Source organism: Gopherus flavomarginatus, chromosome 11 (assembly GCF_025201925.1).
Source record: "Gopherus flavomarginatus isolate rGopFla2 chromosome 11, rGopFla2.mat.asm, whole genome shotgun sequence".
Taxonomy (NCBI): Eukaryota; Metazoa; Chordata; order Testudines; family Testudinidae; genus Gopherus; species Gopherus flavomarginatus.
The window spans coordinates 53,383,444-53,401,642 of NC_066627.1; the positions used below are offsets into that span (position 1 = coordinate 53,383,444).

At 42.5% G+C, this 18,199-nt stretch overlaps 1 protein-coding gene across 1 annotated transcript in view; it reads right to left on the reverse strand.

The window, feature by feature from the left end:
* Nucleotides 1–1,684: 1,684 nt before the first annotated feature.
* Nucleotides 1,685–18,199, reverse strand: part of LOC127031748 (protein-glutamine gamma-glutamyltransferase E-like) — a 28,248-nt gene continuing 11,733 nt past the window's right edge. Inside the window, exons 5-14 of the mRNA XM_050918793.1 lie at nucleotides 16,281–16,399; nucleotides 13,493–13,621; nucleotides 12,191–12,371; nucleotides 11,511–11,646; nucleotides 9,108–9,211; nucleotides 8,775–9,017; nucleotides 5,813–6,130; nucleotides 4,672–4,835; nucleotides 3,453–3,577; nucleotides 1,685–1,905 (exon numbers count right to left, since the gene is read on the reverse strand). Coding sequence (XP_050774750.1) covers nucleotides 1,752–1,905; nucleotides 3,453–3,577; nucleotides 4,672–4,835; nucleotides 5,813–6,130; nucleotides 8,775–9,017; nucleotides 9,108–9,211; nucleotides 11,511–11,646; nucleotides 12,191–12,371; nucleotides 13,493–13,621; nucleotides 16,281–16,399 — 1,673 coding nt within the window. The 3' untranslated portion in view covers nucleotides 1,685–1,751. The remainder of the gene's footprint in view (nucleotides 1,906–3,452; nucleotides 3,578–4,671; nucleotides 4,836–5,812; nucleotides 6,131–8,774; nucleotides 9,018–9,107; nucleotides 9,212–11,510; nucleotides 11,647–12,190; nucleotides 12,372–13,492; nucleotides 13,622–16,280; nucleotides 16,400–18,199) is intronic.

Sequence of the window (18,199 nt, forward strand, 5' to 3'; positions counted from 1 at the left end):
AAAATTTTTATTTTTAAAGGAAATTAAATATACTATCTGGTTTCCTTTTTGGCATCACAAAATGTGCTCGACAGAAGAGTCTGTGGTGATGAACGGCCAACCCAAAGTGGGTGGGTGGGTGGGTGTGTGGGAGGGGGTGTTGCAGCAGTGTATCTAGCTCTGCTTAGCTTGCATAGGTGGGCCTGACTTATTACAGAGAATAAACTGAGGAAAGTGACTTGAGTCTTTGCACTCTTCTGATAAAGTCACATGTGGCATTCTACTGTGGATGTTATAAAATTGCAATTATTATTATTATTATAGCTATGTCCACCTCATGACACCCCAGTTGCCTGAGGCTGCCCTTAAATTGTGCCTCAGGACTTGACCCCGTGTTTGACAGTGCCAGGATCAGGGTGCTGTAAAGATGGCTTTAAACTGAGGTTTGTGAATGCAAACATCCTCATTGAAGTGTGCAGTGGTGATTACATATTGCAAGTCAAGTATGAGCAAAGGTATGCATTTGAAGTTTTGACCTGGCTGTACAGTGTGCTGCTTGTGTAACTGTGATCACCTTATGGGGGGGGGGTGGAGGCGGGGAGAAACAACGCTGGATTTTGCATGTAAATACAAGATTTTAATTTCTAAACTCCAAGACACTTCTTGGTCACAGCATGCTGTCCTAAACTTAGATAGTGTCAAATGTGTATGGGTCATACCTCTAACTATGTTCTACGAGTGGGCATGACACAGACGTGCACAAGAATCCTCAGTTTGTGGTGCTGATGTCTTTGGTTTCTTTCCCCAAATGCTTCTGAGGCTGACTGGGAACATGTGATAGGTGTATTGCATGGATTATGGAAATGCTTAGTGTCCTGAATTTGCTTTTCCAGGTCCCCAGAATTGGTTTTCCAGCCTCAAGGTGACTGCAATGTTTGTCTTTCTTATTCTTAGAGGTCAGAAAGGAAGTCTGAAGAAAATACTAATTTACATTTTGTTTTGCTTGACAAAGTTTAGCATGGTACAGTAGCTTGTTATGCAGATATAGAGGTAGTAGTAGTAGCACAAAAGTACAGAAATGAAGTGGGCACTGGCAAAAATATTCTATTACTGATTAATTTGTAAAATCTGGAAAAAGCATCCTCAACACCTTGAATTTCCCATGCTATTTCTGTGGGATACATAATTCACAGTATCACTGGCATTACAAGGAAAGTATACTTAATTGAAACCATTCTTTGAAAGTTTTATTAATTGCTAACAAACTGGGATTAGGTAACAACTAGACCATAACTGTAATTAAACACTTATGAGAAAAGCCAATGTTCTGACCAATCTTAACGCCAAGAGTCAATGTATAAAGTGAGTAAAACACTGAAGCAAATACAACCCACATCCCCTTAGGAATATTGTAATAGTCTCATTGTTTAACTCTGTCACTCTCAATTCACCTGAGGCAGGAGAGTATCCTACAGGCTGAACTTTATGTTGTTGCATTTGTTCTAGGACAAGAGTTGCAGAGCAGAGAGGTGAAAAAGAAACACAAATACAGATATTTGAGATTAGACACGGAAATATTGTGGAAGTAAGAGAAGTCATCCTGTTGTTGTAATGCAGAGAGATGAGCTATTTTCCTGCATTGCACTTCAGAATGAAAACGTACTAATTTACAGTCATAACTATCATTGAGCAGGGAAAAATGCTTTTTAATTCTAATGCAGAAATAGGGGATTGGCTCAGTGATCAGAGACATTACAACTATCGCAACTGAATCACTGACCGAGGGCCACATCGATGGTCTCAAAGCCCTTAACGTAGGCAAACTTGTCACAAGAGAAGTCCACCTGCAGCTGCATCACACCGCTTCTGTGGGGTGTGAATTCAAAGTAAATCTGTGATCGCTCCCTGGGTGCCAGTGCTGCCACACTAAAACAAAGAAAACATCAATGAGTTCAGGCTTAGATAGGAAATTCTCCTATTATGTATCCCAGCGAGGCTCAATGAACAAGCTGAATTGGAAAGGAAAAGCAAAGCCACCTATAACTGTCACACCAAAGAGACAATCTGAAGTATCTGAGGGGCAGCCATGTTTCCTGGGAATTGTTGGGACTCAAGGCACCTGTGTGAATCAGGAAGCAATAAGAAATGCTAGATTTATAAAGGGAAAGCGATGAGAGGGCGGAGAGTGCTACTGCACATCTCCATATCTAGATGCAATACAGAGCTGTCAACTGTCTAGTTTTGAGATTGTTGATTTGGGGCCTCAAAATGGGCAAAAACTCATATTGTAAAGAGCCTCCTCTCGGGTTGCCAGGCACCTGTGTTACTGACACCCCATCATTATCGCCTAGGGGAAGACGTGTGGAGGTGTTTGTTTTTTTTCTTTCCCCTGAACTGGGCTGGTAATTCAGAGGCAAAAGCTTCCAGGGACCCTCTGTGGAATTTCATTTTGCAGACTCCTGTGGATACTAAGGGGACTTTTATAGTTCCCACAGGAAGCATAAGCCAGACCAGCTCATGGTAAAACATGCTGTTGGTCTCCGTATGGAATATTGAACATTGTGGATTCCTCACTGAAGAGCTCAAAAAGACAATGCCCAGCAAAACAATAATTAATGAGGCATTCTGCTCACATGCTTTGCAAAGGCACATTTTTTTCCCAGGTTCCCATTCATCAGTATTTATTTGTTTTAAGGGAAGTCAAAGCAACTCTGCTTGCTTATGCTGGGAGGAAGAAAGCTATGGCAAGATTTTTTCTATCTACTGTATCTTGGACTCATCACTGTACTATCTGAGTATCTCCCACATATTTAAAAGCAGAAATACAAAGCCCTGCTCTAGGTGCTGCACTGAAGACTCACCCACCTGTTCCACCACACTTCGTCTTCAATTTTTTTACACAAAAAGTCAAGAATAACAAATAAATTTCACCTGAAAATGAGAAATCTCCAAAAGTTTTAAGTCACATGTTCAAGACCTGATGGCACACTGAGAAGAACACACCCAGCAGATTTACAGAACCAGTTTCTCCTCTCTTGGTTTTCACACCTCAACTGCTAGAACAGGGCCTCATCCTCCCTGATTGAACTGACCTCGTTATCTCTAGCTTGCTTGCTAGCACACATATATATACCTGCCCCTGGATATTTCCATTACATGCATCTGAGGAAGTGGGTATTCACCCACGAAAGCTCATGCTCCAAAACATCTGTTAGTCTATAAGGTGCCACAGGATTCTTTGCTGCTTTTACAGATCCAGACTAACACGGCTACCCTCTGATACTTGACACCCAGCAGATCTGGGCATTGTTCTTCATATGTATTTCCTAAGACTTGCAGTTTCATACTTAGTTTAAAATGCATGTTGAAGATGGAATGTAAGTGTTCTAAGTCTTGCTCACCAAGAAACCAAGGTCAGGACTCTGTCAGTCTTTTATCAAAAGTGATGGACAGATGACGCCCCTTTTACTTACTCTATTTTGACTTCTTGATTCATCAGTTTCACCAGCACCACACAGTCCTTCACTGGCTCCGGGAGAGGATTGGCATACGAGATCTCTACAGTAACAGGCTTGTTCACCACAACCTGTGCAGGAATCTAAATGGAGGGGGACAAACTTTTCTGGTGATTCACAGTTGTTATGCTCTCTCCTCCCGCCCCTTACAGGACATTTACATGTGAACAGCCAAAGGTGTTAACCTTTTCAGGAGGTGTCAGACACTCTCCCAGGAATGGAGTGCCAGACATAATGCTGATGTTGGCAGAGCATATTTTCTCCTTCAGGGGATAGATGGGCTATAGGTAGAACTATGGAATTTAGCTTCTGGTTGATGTGCATCTCCCCTTTCCTGCCTTTTCCTGGTGCTGAAGCTGGGCTGTATTAGCTGTGCAGTTGAGCAGAGGCAGGGAAATGTATATATTTTAAAAGATTTCATGCTCAGATTTATTCAGACATGTCTTTTTAAATCGGTTTGTCCTTTAGTTTGCTGCCTGATTTTCTGTGGTACAGTGAGCACTGAACATGCTCTTGACAGTGATTAAACATGCAAACAGTATAAATCAATCTTCATGTTACTGTGAATTCAGGCTCCAAGTCTATTTCAGGACAGGGCAATGTCATTTGAGAGCAGCCAAAAAACTACAATAATTAAAGTAAGAATGGAAAATTTATAACTAATCCAAAACAAATGATCTGATGGCACTTGACTTGGAAGGTGACTTGGTAGGGAATGTGCCTGAATACATTTGTACTACAGAAGAGAAAACACAAGTGGTAAATAAACACAGAGAGCCAGGGCAAAGTTTCAAAAGTGGCTTCTGATTTTTTCATTCCCAGCTTGACATCCTACGGTTTTCTCAAGCTGGGCAACAACAACTCAGTAGCCACTTTTGGAAAACTTGGTCTGGATTTTCACACTTGATCCTAGAATTCCCATTAGAACATAAGAATGTTCATACTGGGTCAGACCAAAGGTCCATCTAGCCCAGTATCCTGTCGTCTGACCATGGCCAATGCCAGGTGCCCCAGAGGGAATGAACAGAACAAGTAATTATCAAGTGATCCATCCCCTGTCACCTGTTCCCAGCTTCTGGCAAACAGCCTGTCTTCTGGGCTGAGCTCCAGCCACAAGACTCTGTGAGAACTCTTCCATTTGCTTTCCATTATGGGCAGCAGGGAGACAGCTCTTTACCTTGATGAAGATGGTTGGAGTCTCTAAAGTGATGGTCTTCTCCACCAACATCTTTCCCTCCTGTGTGTGCATGACTTCACACAAGGCAGTCACTAAGATCTTTTTATCATCAGTCAGGGACTTTTCATACTGGGCATAAGAGATCTTTAACTGAATCTGTTTCTCTGAAATGCAAACATATTTGGAAAGTATCAGACTCCAGTAATTTCACAGATGCCCTGGGTGACTTTGTTTTTAGTCTTCTCTGTAGTATGTGTTTACAGGATGGCACAGACAGAGGATGTTTGGTTCTATGTGAATCTCTTGCCTGCAAGTCCTTGCTCTGCATCACTCCTTGCTGGCTGCTGCAGACAGTTCTGTTATCTGGTACAAATTCTATTTTGCTTCCTCAATCTAACCCTACTCTCTTTAATACAGAGTACACTGGTGAAACTGAAAGTAGAATTTGGCCCTCTGCATCTAATTGTATACCTGTCCTTATATTACTGACAACTGGCTCGGTAAGACATTTGGTCTATCCCTCCATGTATCCTTTTCTAGATTTTTACCTGTGCTGACTAGATGAAAGATTGGTCCAATTATCATAAGGTCCCTTGTAGAGTAGCCCAATCCCCTTCCTCATTGTCTCATTCCTTACAGTTTTTCTGCTATGTATGGAAAAATAATAGCTTCTTCCTCTGCAGCCCTCTGGGGTGAAGAAGTTCTGTGTATCTTGCACTTGTTTTATTAACCCTAACCTTAAGGAGACATGGAGCTTTGCTGAAACTTTTACTGTATCTTAATTTGTTTTTACTGCATGTATACCCTCCTGTGTTAAATTCTCTTCAGTGATCCCTGTTGACTGAGAGAGAGAGAGAGAGAGAGAGAGAGAGAACATCACCTAGTCTTACAACACTCTTACCCATTAGCCCACCACAGAGAGAAATTATTTTGTGGATATCATAATTTTTTTAACACTATAATTGTCATGCTAGTAAAGGATGGACAACCAGATTTTGTTCCTGAGCAATTTTGCAAGAATTGCAAGGCTGACATAGATATGCATTTGGTGTATCTTCCTCCTGTCCATCTGACTGTGAATAGTTATTTTCTCAGTTTAAGAACATGGTTTTGCTGACTGTCCAATCATATGAAAAGTTACCTTCTTTAGAACCAAGATCAACAGATGTGGCTGCCTGCAAGATCTCTGCCACCGCTCTCCTTGTGTACAGGATGGTTGATGCACTCAGGTTCACCTTTACAGGTTTATATTCAGAGGACAAGTTGGTGAGAATTAAGATTAGGTTGATATCTTTGCCAAACACAGGGGGTTCAACTAGCTTGAATACCCCAGAGACTTCAGGTTTTCTAACTGTTTCTGATGATCCCTCATTAGGAACTTCTGAGAGCCTTTCTGTGAGATTTGATCCACGTGCCTTGGCACAGGCCTTTTTATACACCTCTCTTTCCTCGTGAGAGCCTGGGTGAAGGGGAAACATCAGTAAATTTCATAACCATGTCTCCATTACACAGTCCCTAGGTTAAGGTTATAAAGAGAGTCCAGTATACCAGCTCTGCACTACCTACCAACCTGAGGTACCTGCAGATCCCACTTGTATAGTAGCTCCCTGGATCTGGGATTTGCACATCTAAGTATTTGTGATACAGTGAAATGATAACAGTCACTAAAATGAAGCACATTGTCTTCCTGCTAACTGCTGGCTCATAGGGCTCCTATTGTCTCCTGTCTTTCACCACAGTATGCAAGAGGACTTTGTTCTATAACTCTGCAGGCCCTTCTGATAACTAACTTCTACACTATTTATAGTAGCATTAAAAACATCCTGAGCAAATTTCCAGAAGTGGCCACTGATTTTAGGTGCTCAACTCAGGACACTGTCATCTGAGCATCTCCAGCTTCCATTAACTTCAGTTCATGCTTTAAGTGCTCAGCACTTGTGAAAAATCAGATTCCAGGTGTTCGAAGTCAGATATCCAGACACTAAAGCATCCAGGATCAGTGGCCATTTCAGAAAATGTGTCTGTAAATCACTGATGTCATAGCATCAGCATGATTTAAAACCACAAAAGCCAGGAAGCTAGCCAGTTAGCAGAAAAAAGTTGCTCCTGCTTAGCTTAGCAGAGCATTTCTTGCCAGTCTGAATGTTCGTCCTATAAGCATTTCATGCCATGAATAAATGAAACTGTATTTTGTGACAAATAAACTTCTTATTGCAGTATTCCAGAGCTATCATGTAGACAAATGACAACATTTGTGATACAAGCTATGTGGGGGATGACACATGCTCAGATTTTAAACCTGTTTCCATTTAGTTTAATACAGCTTTAATCCTTAAAAATCTGAGTAGTTCCTTGGATGAAAATGCTTGACTGTTTTCTGTGGATTTGTTACTCTGAGAGGGGTTGTTGCTGCCAGGGCCGGCTCCAGGCACCAGCATTCCAAGCTGGTGCTTGGGGCGGCAAACTGCAAGGGGCGACAGTCTCTATTGTTTTGCCCCCAAGCAGCATGCCAAATTGCCGCCACGGGTGGGGGTAGGGCAGTCTGTGTGCCCTTAGGGCAGCAGGCACGTTTCCGCAGTGGCGGCAATTCGTGGCAGCTTCTATGTTTAGCTGTCCGCTGCGGCTTCAGCTAAACATAGCAGCTGCCGCCGACTTGCCACGGCTGCGGAAACATGCCTGCCGCCCTAAGGGCACACGGACTGCCCCCTCCGTCTGCGGCGGCAATTCCGCATGCTGCTTGGAGCGGCAAAAACTGTAGAGCCGGTCCTGGTTGCTGCTGGAAGTCAAGGAGATTCACAGCAGCATGGAGCACAGAAAGGCTCAGACTCTTGTCGAGAGTAGGTTTGATTCCATCTCTCCACAGAGGGAAATCCATGCTGGTGTCCTGCCTGTGTGCTATTATTGTTTGTTATGTGTATTGTAGTAGCCCCCAGAGGCCTCAGTCAGGATCAGGGCCCCACTGTGCTGTAGAAACACATTGTTAAGAGAGTCTCTGACCTGAATCACTTAACAGTTGTATTTAAGACAAGGTGAAACAAGTGGATGTAACAAACATTTGGAGGGAGGATTAGGGTATAAGTGATAGGAATGTGTGTCTACACAGGCCATAATTAGAAGACAGTGTTTTGTGGGGGACTGAGGATGTTAAAATATGACTAATGCAACTTGATGCCCATTACTACTTCTCCATCCATCTATAAGGCCAGAACTGCAAGGTGGAGACAGGGCAGCCAAGTGTGAATGTGCACAGGAGTGTCTGGGAGTCAGAGGGGGAAATGAGCCCATGGCTACAGGTAGGCAGGCAAGGAGAAAGAGGGATGATTCACTCCGAGGAAGGCTGTGGTGTCGGGGAGTGGTGGTGACATCTTTCTTATGAGGAAAGGGAGAAAAGGGGCTAGTGGGGAGGATCTGGTGAAGTTATAGGGTAGAAGGGTGACTGAGGAACTGAAATGAGTGAGTATTTACCCATCTGAATCTCCTCATGTCACAGTTGTTAGCGTGTTCAACTTTGCTCATTCAAAGTTAAACCATGGAATTGTCCCATTTGTAAAGCAGAATTAAGACCAATGGAAACAAGCAGAATGATGTTCTTCTGGATCCCTCAGAATTTCAGGATGTAGCTAGTGCATGTGGCTGCCTGCAAAGATCCAGTTCCTGTCATAGCGAATGGCATGGATGGAACCTGGACATAGTCAGTGCCTTGGTGGCACAGAGAAGTCTAGAGATTTCTTATGTAGGTGGTGGTGTATATGGAACTCAGTTTCAATGATATTAGCGATGTCTTCTACAATTGTTTTTTTTACTTCAGTTTTCAGGAAATTTTAATTGCTGGTTTGCTTTGGGTGGCAAAATGTATCTGTCAACTCTATGAAACAATTTATTGCAGAATATTAGTCAGTGCATTTCCTGCTAAAGATTCTATCCAGCGCACAACACCATGAATGTGGTACCCATTGTTTTATGAAGCAAGATTGAAAACAATATTGCCAGGAATATTGTTCCAAATGAAGCAGAGAAGTGATTAAACCAAAATATGCAACCAGTCCTAACTGTCCAGTGCCAAGAACCCCAAGGGGAAATTAACTGTGATAGTTTTCCTTTACCTTCTGGATATTTATAATTGTTAGTGACATCCACACGGGAATTGCTGCCCACAGCTTTGGTGCTGATGGCCTTGCCAATTCTCTCCGTGTCACAATACACTTTTTTCCTGGTTCCATCTTTGTAGACTATCCATTGGTTGCAGTCAGCATTCACCTCCGTAAACACAAATAGGGTGTCATAGTCCAAGTCTACATCACCTTCTTTGATGGCTCTGACGGAAGCAGGACCACACTGAAATATCCCTAGGGCATGAAGAAAAATCAGCAACCTTATTAGGCACTTTGAGTCTCAGCAAAGGGACATAATTTCATAAGCAGAACTTTATCTGTTACCTTTGCTTTGCTCTTGCGGAGTTGAATCTAGAACCTGCCATCCACTGTATGGTGTTCCCAAGTCTCTTCGACTGAACCAAGCTTCGTTCCAGACATGATAATCCCTGAAGGTGAAAATGAACAGAGGTGCGGTTCAAAAGAAGGGCAGAAATCCAGCCAATCAGTCTAATGATGGGACTATGAAGAGATCCTTCGGAGGACCTACATATTACCATTCTGGGCACAAGAATGGAGTATGATGCTTTTAAGGTGTTGCTGAGATGTAACATTGAGTCTCTTGGGATTGTAACGGAACATGATGGCTTCCCTAAGGGAAAATGATACTATCTGGGTATTACTGGGGTTCAGCCTTTAAGAAAAAGCATTGGGAGGGACAGTGACCCAGACAAGTCATGTGACTACTAGGACTATGTAAGAAAGCATCCGTAATTCAGTTAGGGAGTCTCCAGGTGGAAACATGACCTGGAGGGTGGCTCTCAGTTAAGGAAGCTGGGTAAACCTTGGCCCTGTAGGGGCTGTAAGAGAAACTTGCAGGGAGAAGGAGGCACCTGCAGAACTAGAAGGTGAAACCTGGGGAAGGGGTTCTCTGTGAGAGACAGGTCACAAAAAGGACCCTGTAAGGTGTGAGAGCAAAAAGGAAAGGCCGGAGGCAATATAGCACTGGTAGGGACTTGGCAACTCAGTTAAGAACATAGAATATAATAATGGCCATATTGGGTCATCTCGCTCACTGTCATGTCTTCTGGCAGGGGCCAGTGCCAGGTACTTCAGAAGGAATGAATAGAACAGGCGATTATAGAGTGATCCATCCCGCTGTTAGAGGCTTAGGACACCCAGAGCATGGGGTTGTGTCCCTGACCATCTTGGCTAACAGCCATTGTTGGATATATCCTCCATGAACTTATCTAATTATTTTTTGAACAATGTTATAGTTTTGGCCTTTGCAACATCCCTTGGCAATGAGTCCCCAGGTTGACTGTGCATTGTGTGAAAAAGTACTTTTTATGTTTGTATTTACACCTGGTGTCTATTAATTTAATCGTGTAATCCATGGTTCTTGTGTTATGTGAAGGGATAAATACCATTTTCTTCACATCATTCATGATTTTATAGACTTCTATCATATCCCCTCTTAGTTGTCTCTCTTCCAAGCTGAACAGTCTCAATCTTTTTAATCTCTCTTCACATGGAAACTGTTCAATACTCATAATAATTTTTGTTACCTTTCTCTGTACCTTTTCCAATTCTAATTTTATTCAGGGGCCTCAGGATGGGGAATTTCAGAAGGGAAGGAAAGAGGAAGACCCAATCCCCTTCAATCTTGTTTTATCAGGGTAAGGAACCAATTAGTCCTGGTGAGAACAAAAGGATCACTGATTAAGTCCAGGGAGGGCAAAAGACTACTGCGTTATGCCCTCCATCAATAAATGGACTACTGGTGCAAGGAATAAGCCAAGAAATGTGGCCAACTCTTAACATTTTATTGTGAGTCTTGTGATATCTGGTGTTTTTCTTAAAGCCCCACATGATGGAGTCATGTGGTTGTGTGAGAATCTTAAGAATCTCCACTTTCATTAAAAAAAAAATCTAGCCCAACTAGTTGTAGAGAAAAGTAGGAAAACATGAAATGAGTAGTCTATAGACTCAGAAACCAGAAGGCAGTTGAAAATGAATCCAAAACGTATTTTTCAAAAACCAGCAACACAACATGATTTTTAAACTAGTATCATGACTTTTTGGGCCTGGACTCATGATTTTTGAACACTTAGCTATTGATAATTCTGGACATGAGCTGGTATTTTAGCAACAGGACAGAACTACTGAACCTGGGGAGAGTTGGAAGATAGTTGTTTGTTTTTGGACTGGTTTTTGTGTTGTTTATTCCCGTATGGGGAACGCCTAATTTTAAGTTTGGGCAACAAACTTTGGTCACCTATTCACCAGAGGAGACTCAAGAGTCCAGTGAAGGAGACTGAAGCATAAATGTGTGATGACGAGAGGTCATTACAACAGTAAATCTGGTAAGAGCATGAGAGAAACAGAAACGTGACTGCATGGGCAAGAACAAGATTTTTTTTTTTAAGAGATTGGTGGGTGAGAGATTTGGTGCATGAAATCTTAAACTTCTTAAATTACTGCTAATTTTCAAGTCATATGAGTGCTTTGCCAAAGGAAAACCAGATACTATTAAATCAAGAGCAAAGTAGCTCAGTGTAGTTTCCTTCCAATCTGGAAACTCTTTTATCAAGTTATTTTTTTTATATGAAGATTCTCTGATTTCCTTCAGATCTGTGCTGCTGTTGTGCTGTGTTTACTAGTGCAGTGACCAGAGCAGCATTGCTTTTATGGTAACTGATGCCCTCTCCCTAAGTGTTGCTGAGATACAGAAGCTTTTATATTTACCATGAGGAGTCTCTGCCGATGTTAAGGCTCTTTCCAGCACTGTCATAGTATTTATCAATACTCAGGTTTCCATCCGCATCATGGGCAGAATTAAAGTTTGAAATCAAACGAGTTGGAATCCCCAAACATCTCATAACTGAAACACACAAATATACAGAAATGCTCCAACTGTCTTATTGTAAATATTTAAATGCTAAACACCTTATTTCTCAGCCATTCCAGACTGACTAGTTTCACTGGCTGCGACTAATCAGCATTTTCATTGTGTTTCAAGCACAGTTTCCAAGTGCTGAGTGAGTCATTTTGTGTTTCATAGGGTATGTCTACACTGGAGCTAGAAGGTGCAAACTGCAGCTCAAGGAGGCATACCCATGCTAGATCTGATCAAGCTAGCATGCCAAAGGAAGTGTAGATGCAGTGGTGTGAGGGACTATCCACCCTAAGTACGTATCTAGGGTATCAGATGGGATTGTACTTAGGGTGGCTAGCCCCTTCCTGATGTTTGCACTGCCAGGGCTCAACTTCTATTTTTAACGCTCTAGCTCGGTCAGAGTTGGCATGGGTATGTCTTCCCAAGCTGAAATTTACCCCTTCCAGCTCTAGTGTACGCATATGCTCATAAAGTGATGGAGGTTACAGGACACCTCCATTTCAATAGCATTATCTGTTCTAAGATGTACCTGTGCACATCACGCCTGCAAAAACCCAGCACTGGCCGTACTGGACAGGCTTGTAATTCTCTTGACGCCACTTCCTGAGGATCACCACACTACCATTCCATCTGGATGGGTTTTCATGCTCAGCAAAATTGTCATTCCAGCTTCCCTCCAGCACCCCGTTATCATTATCATTCCCGTTGATCTAAAATATGAGAGACATAGAATTAACAAAAAGAGGAGTCCTGTGTCAAGTTCTTCCATCACATTATTCAGACATCGATGGTTCTGTTGGACTTTAGACTCATAGACTCATAGGTCAGAAGGGACCAATATGATCATCTAGTCTGACCTCCTGCACAAGGCAGGCCACAGAACCCTACCCATCCACTTTTATAACAACTCCTAACCCAGGACTGAGTTATTGAAATCCTCAAAATTGGTTTGAAGACCTCAAGCTGCAGAGAATCCACCAGCAAGCGACCCATGCCCCACGCTGCAGGGGAAGGCGAAAAATCTCCAGGGCCCCTGCCAATCCGCCCTGGAGGAAAATTCCTTCCAAACCCCAAATATGGCGATCAGCTAAACCCTGAGCATGTGGGCAAGACTCACCAGCCAGCACCCAAGAAGGAATTCTCTGGAGTAACTCAGTTCCCATCCCATCCAACATCTCCCTGCAGACCATTGAGCAGACCTATCTGGTGATAATCCAAGATCAGTTGCCCAAATTAACTATCCTATCATAACATCCCCTCCATATACTTATCAAGCTTAGTCTTAAAGCCAGAAAAGTCTTTTGCCCCCACTACTTCCCTCGGAAGGCTGTTCCAGAACTTCACTCCCCTAATGGTTAGAAACCTTCGTCTAATTTCAAGTCTAAACTTCCTTATATCCAGTTTGTACCCATTCGTCCGCATGCCTACATTAGTACTAAACTTAAATAATTCCTCTCGCTCCCTAACGTTAACCCCCCTGATATATTTATATAGAGCAAGCATATCCCTCCGCAGCCTTCTTTTGGCCAGGCTAAACAAGCCAAGCTCTTTGAGTCTCCTTTCATAAGGCAGGTTTTCCATTCCTCGGATCATCCTAGTAGCCCGTCTCTGGACCTGTTCCAGTTTGAATTCATCCTTCTTGAACATGGGACACCAGAACTGCACACAATATTCCAGATGGGGTCTCACCAGCGCCTTATATAACGGTACTAACACCTCCTTATCCTTGCTGGAAATACCTCGCCTGAGACTTTGCTGAGTTCCACTATGCAGCTACTGCTTTTTGCTGGTAGACGTGTTTGAAACCAAGAGCAAATAACCCATTCCTTACCATTGAACTAATCACTCGCCCCACATATTTAGGATCTCCTCTGCGGAATATATCAGTAACTGGGTCCTGACGACAGTACAGGCTCAGATCCAACATAGTAAGGCAGATATTTAGAATATCATCTTGGAACTGTAACCAGAAGAGACAAAGCCTTGTAAAGAGAGAGTTAATTTTTCAAACAGAATTTGAAGATAAACTCCTCAGCAACTTCCTCTTTCTGAGAAATCCAAACACAAAGATGTACTGGGACTGTAGGTACACAAAGCCCTCTGGCTGGAGTGAAGGGACATAATGGAGGGCTTGCACATGGACACCAGACTGGAGAAGTATGGTATAATCAAAATAAGCCAAATTCATCCTGGTAACTGTTTGTTTCAATGGAGTTACACCAGGGATGAACTGGTACAGTAGATCTGTATTGCTCCAAAGGTAATTCAAGCAAGACAAATTATTGTATTGATTAGATTTGTATTTGTATCCTATGGGCTCTAATCTGCATCAGGGCACCTTGATGCTTGGCACTACATAAACATATAACACAGAGAAAGTCCTTGCCTCAAAGACTTTACAAACTAGGTCAAGCAAACTGATAAAGCCCAAGGAAATAGAATGTTAGGAAGAACCTGTCCCTTCCTGCAAGTTCTTATGTGGTGCACTGCAGGGAGGGCAACATTATTGTCCTCCAGTGAAAGTGTGGGCTGAGGCTACTCAGAGTTTTAAACTCAGGATGTAATCCTCTGCAATGAATGCAAGGTTTAATTCCCTACCACACCAGCTTCCTTTGCACCTGCTGACTTACACTCCATCCCTTTTTCACCCTGCTCTCTTGAGTGAATGAGTGAAGAATGGGTGTCTAATAAGATATGTGTAAAAGTACCATCCTCAGTTTGCTATTGAGGTGCTTAGCTATGTACCTTCCCCTCAGACAAAACTTCTGCCTGTACATGATGTAAGTGCACTCATTAATACTGGATTGGGATTCCTTTGTCCTCCTTATAGCTGCACTGAACAGCAGAATTGTGATACATAAAATCATGATCAGAAGCATAAGATATTCTTGGAAATAAAGCAAATAACCTGACTCCCCTAAATAAACAGATACAGATACCAAAGAGACACATGTGCATAAGAGAACATGAAGTCAAAGGTGGGATAAAGACCTGAGCTCCCAAGTATATCTCCTACAGTTGATATAATTGCAGAACTACTAACTGTGGTATCAAGTATCAGAGGGGTAGCCATGTTAGTGTGGATCTGTAAAAAGCAACAAAGAGTCCCGTGGCACCTTATAGACTAACAGATGTATTGGAGCGTAAGCTTTTGTGGGTGAATACCCACTTCCTCAGATGCATGTAATGGAAATTTCCAGAGGCAGGTATAAATATGTAGGCAAGAATCAGTCTGGAGATAACGAGGTTAGTTCAATCAGGGAGGGTGAGGCCCTCTTCTAGCAGTTGAGGTGTGAACGCTAAGGGAGGAGAAACTGCTTTCCTATCACTTAAATCAGCTTCTGTACCAGATGACTGAAGGATAGCTAATGTGATGCCAATTTTTAAATAAGGCTCCAGGGGGTATCCTGCAGATGATAAAAAAAATTACTCAAAAAAGTTAAATCCAAATAAGAATGTGAAGTTATAAAGGGATCTCTCAAAACTAGGTGACTGGGCAACAAAATGGCAGACAGGGGGAGGGATAGCTCAGTGGTTTGAGCATTGGCCTGCTAAACCCAGCATTGTGAGTTCACTCTTTGAGGGGGCCACTTAGGGATCTGGAGCAAAATCAGTACTTGGTCCTGCTAGTGAAGGCAGGGGGCTGGACTCCGTGACCTTTCAGGGTCCCTTCCATCTCTATGAGATAGGTATATCTCCATATATTATTATAATGTTGATAAGTGCAAAGTAATGCATATTGGAAAACATAATCCCAACTATAATACAGAATGGTGGGGTCTAAATTAGGTGTTACCATTCAAGAAAGAGATATTGGATTCATTGTGTATAGTTCTCTGAAAACATCCACTCAATGTGTAGTGGCCATCAAAAAATCTAACAATGTTAGGAACCATTAGGAATAGGATAAATAATAAAATAGTAAATATCATAATGCCACTGTATACATTTGCTATGCCCACACCTTGAATATTGCATGAAGTTCTTGTTGTCCCATCTCAAAAAAGATGTTTTAGAATTGGAAAAGGTACAGAGAGGGCAAAAAAACCTGACTGAGGGTATGGAACAGGTGCCATATGAGGAGAGATTAAAAAGACTGGGACTGTTCATCTTGGAAAAGAGATGATGGTTGGCGGGGAATATGATAGAGGTCTATAAAATCATGAATGATGTGGAGACCATGAATAAGTAAGTCTTGTTTACCCCTTAACATAACACAGGAACTAGCGGTCGCCTGATTAAATTAATAGGCAACAGGTCTAAAACAAACAAAAGGAAGTATTTCATTACCCAGCACACAGTCAGCTTGTGGAACTCATTGCCAGGGGATGTTCTTAAAGCCAAACGTATAACAAGGTTCAAAAAAATTATTTTCATGGAAGATAGGTCCATCAATGGCTATTAGCCACAATGGTCAGGGATGCAACCCCATGCTGTTGCCATCTTAAGCCTTGGACTGCCAGTTGCTGGGACTGGACAAAAGGGATTGGATTGCTTGAAGATTGCTTTGCTCTGTTCATTCCCTGTGAACCATCTGACATCATCTGCTGTCAGATGAGTGGATGCTGGGCTAGATGGACCATTGTTCTGTCCCAGTATGGACATTCTTATGTTCTTACCTGCCCGTAATACCATCCTCTAGCTTCAATATAGTTGGCATTTCCGATAAAGATGATTCCATTTTCATCCAGAACATATTCCTGTCTTGCATCTTCGTTAGCTATGTGGACATCATCACCTGAAAGCGCAAAGTTAGCTGTGCTGTTGCACCTATAACTGAGGACATTGTAAGAGGGTTCAGTGTAGCTTATTGATTGAGTGGTCACATAACCAAGCTCAATGAATTTATTAATCAATAATTATACATCAAAAATTAATCAGCACTCTCTACAAAAAGGGTTAATACTTGACCAAGTCCACAGAGAGAGGTTGCAGCTCACTTATGTTCCAACTTTCTCTCTCTTAATCCTGGATTGTTATATCTTGCTTGTTTACAGTATTTTACTTGTCCGTTACACTTTGCAGTTGGTTACATGTTTACATTATCCAGTCATATGTTAATATCATTTCTGTGGTTAACATTTCCTGTACACCTGCAAGATTCATGTTTCTCCTCCCTCTCCCCCATACATTTCCAATCTATGGGCAGTATAAAACTCATCTGTGAGTCATTTTCCATTATTTCTCTTTGCATAATTATGCAAAGCTTCACTCCATCATGTCTACCTATTTCATTCAGTGAGAAGTGGGATGCTCTGGAACTACTCCATACGAAGCTAGTCAGGACTCTGGGGGAGTATACCTCCTCTCTGGGAGCAGACTGTCTCCAGGGCAAGAAGCTCACACAGCTTCAACCTTCCTGGGTCTGACCTCAGAGCATTCAGCATCCCCTTCTCACACCATGCGCTTCCCACAGTGAGTCCACACAGGCGGGGTTCCTGGGGAAGCCAAAGGGCCCTGCATCCCTGTCATAAACAGATAGCTAAGGGTTAATGTCTCTTTCACCTGAAGCACCTGACCAGAGGACCAATCAGGAAACAGGATTTTTTCAACTCTGGGTGGAGGGTTTTTTGTGTGTGAGTCTTTTGTTCTGGGTCTTCTGCCGGAATCTCTCTCAGCTATGAGAAGGATTTCTATTTCCTGCTTTCTAATCTTCTGTTTACAAGTTGTGAGTACAAATATAGTAAGACAGTAAGGTTTCTATTGTTTTCTTTGTATTTACATGGATATAGTTGCTGGAGTGCTTTGAATTGTATTCTTTTTGAATAAGGCTGTTTATTCATATTTCTTTTAAGCAATTGACCCTGTATTTGTCACCTTAATACAAAGAGACCATTTGTATGTATTTTTCTTTCTTTTTTATATAAAGCTTTCTTTTAAGACCTGTTGGAGTTTTTCTTTAGTGAGGAACTCCAGGGAATTGAGTCTGCAGCTCACCAGGGAATTGGTGGGAGGAAGAAGTCAGAGGGAAATCTGTGTGTGTTAGATTTACTAGCCTGACTTTGCATTCCCTTTGGGTGAAGAGGGAAGTGCTTTTGTTTCCAGGACTGGAATTAGAGAGGGTGGACTCCCTCTGCTTAGATTCACGGAGGTTGCTTCTGTGTCTCTCTCCAGGAGCACCTGGAAGGTGGGGGGGAGGGAAAAGGTTTATTTCCCTTTGCTGTGAGACTCAAGGGATTTGGGTCTTGGGGTCCCCAGGGAAGGTTTTTTGGGGGATCAGAGTGCCCCAAAACACTCTAATTTTTTGGGTGGTGGCAGCAGTACCAGGTCCAAGCTGGTAACTAAGCTTGGAGGTTTTCATGCTAACCCTCATATTTTGGACGCTAAGGTCCAAATCTGGGACTAAGACTCTCAGCCAGTCAGTAAAACAGAAAGTTTATTAGACGACAGGAACGCAGTCCAAAACAGAGCTTGTAGGTACAGAAAATGGACCCCTAAGTCTGATCCATCTTGGGGCCAGGGAGGCCAGATCCTGAGCCTGGCCCTCCCTCTCTTTCCCCAGCCAGCTCCAAACTGAAACCCCTTCCAGCCCCTCCTC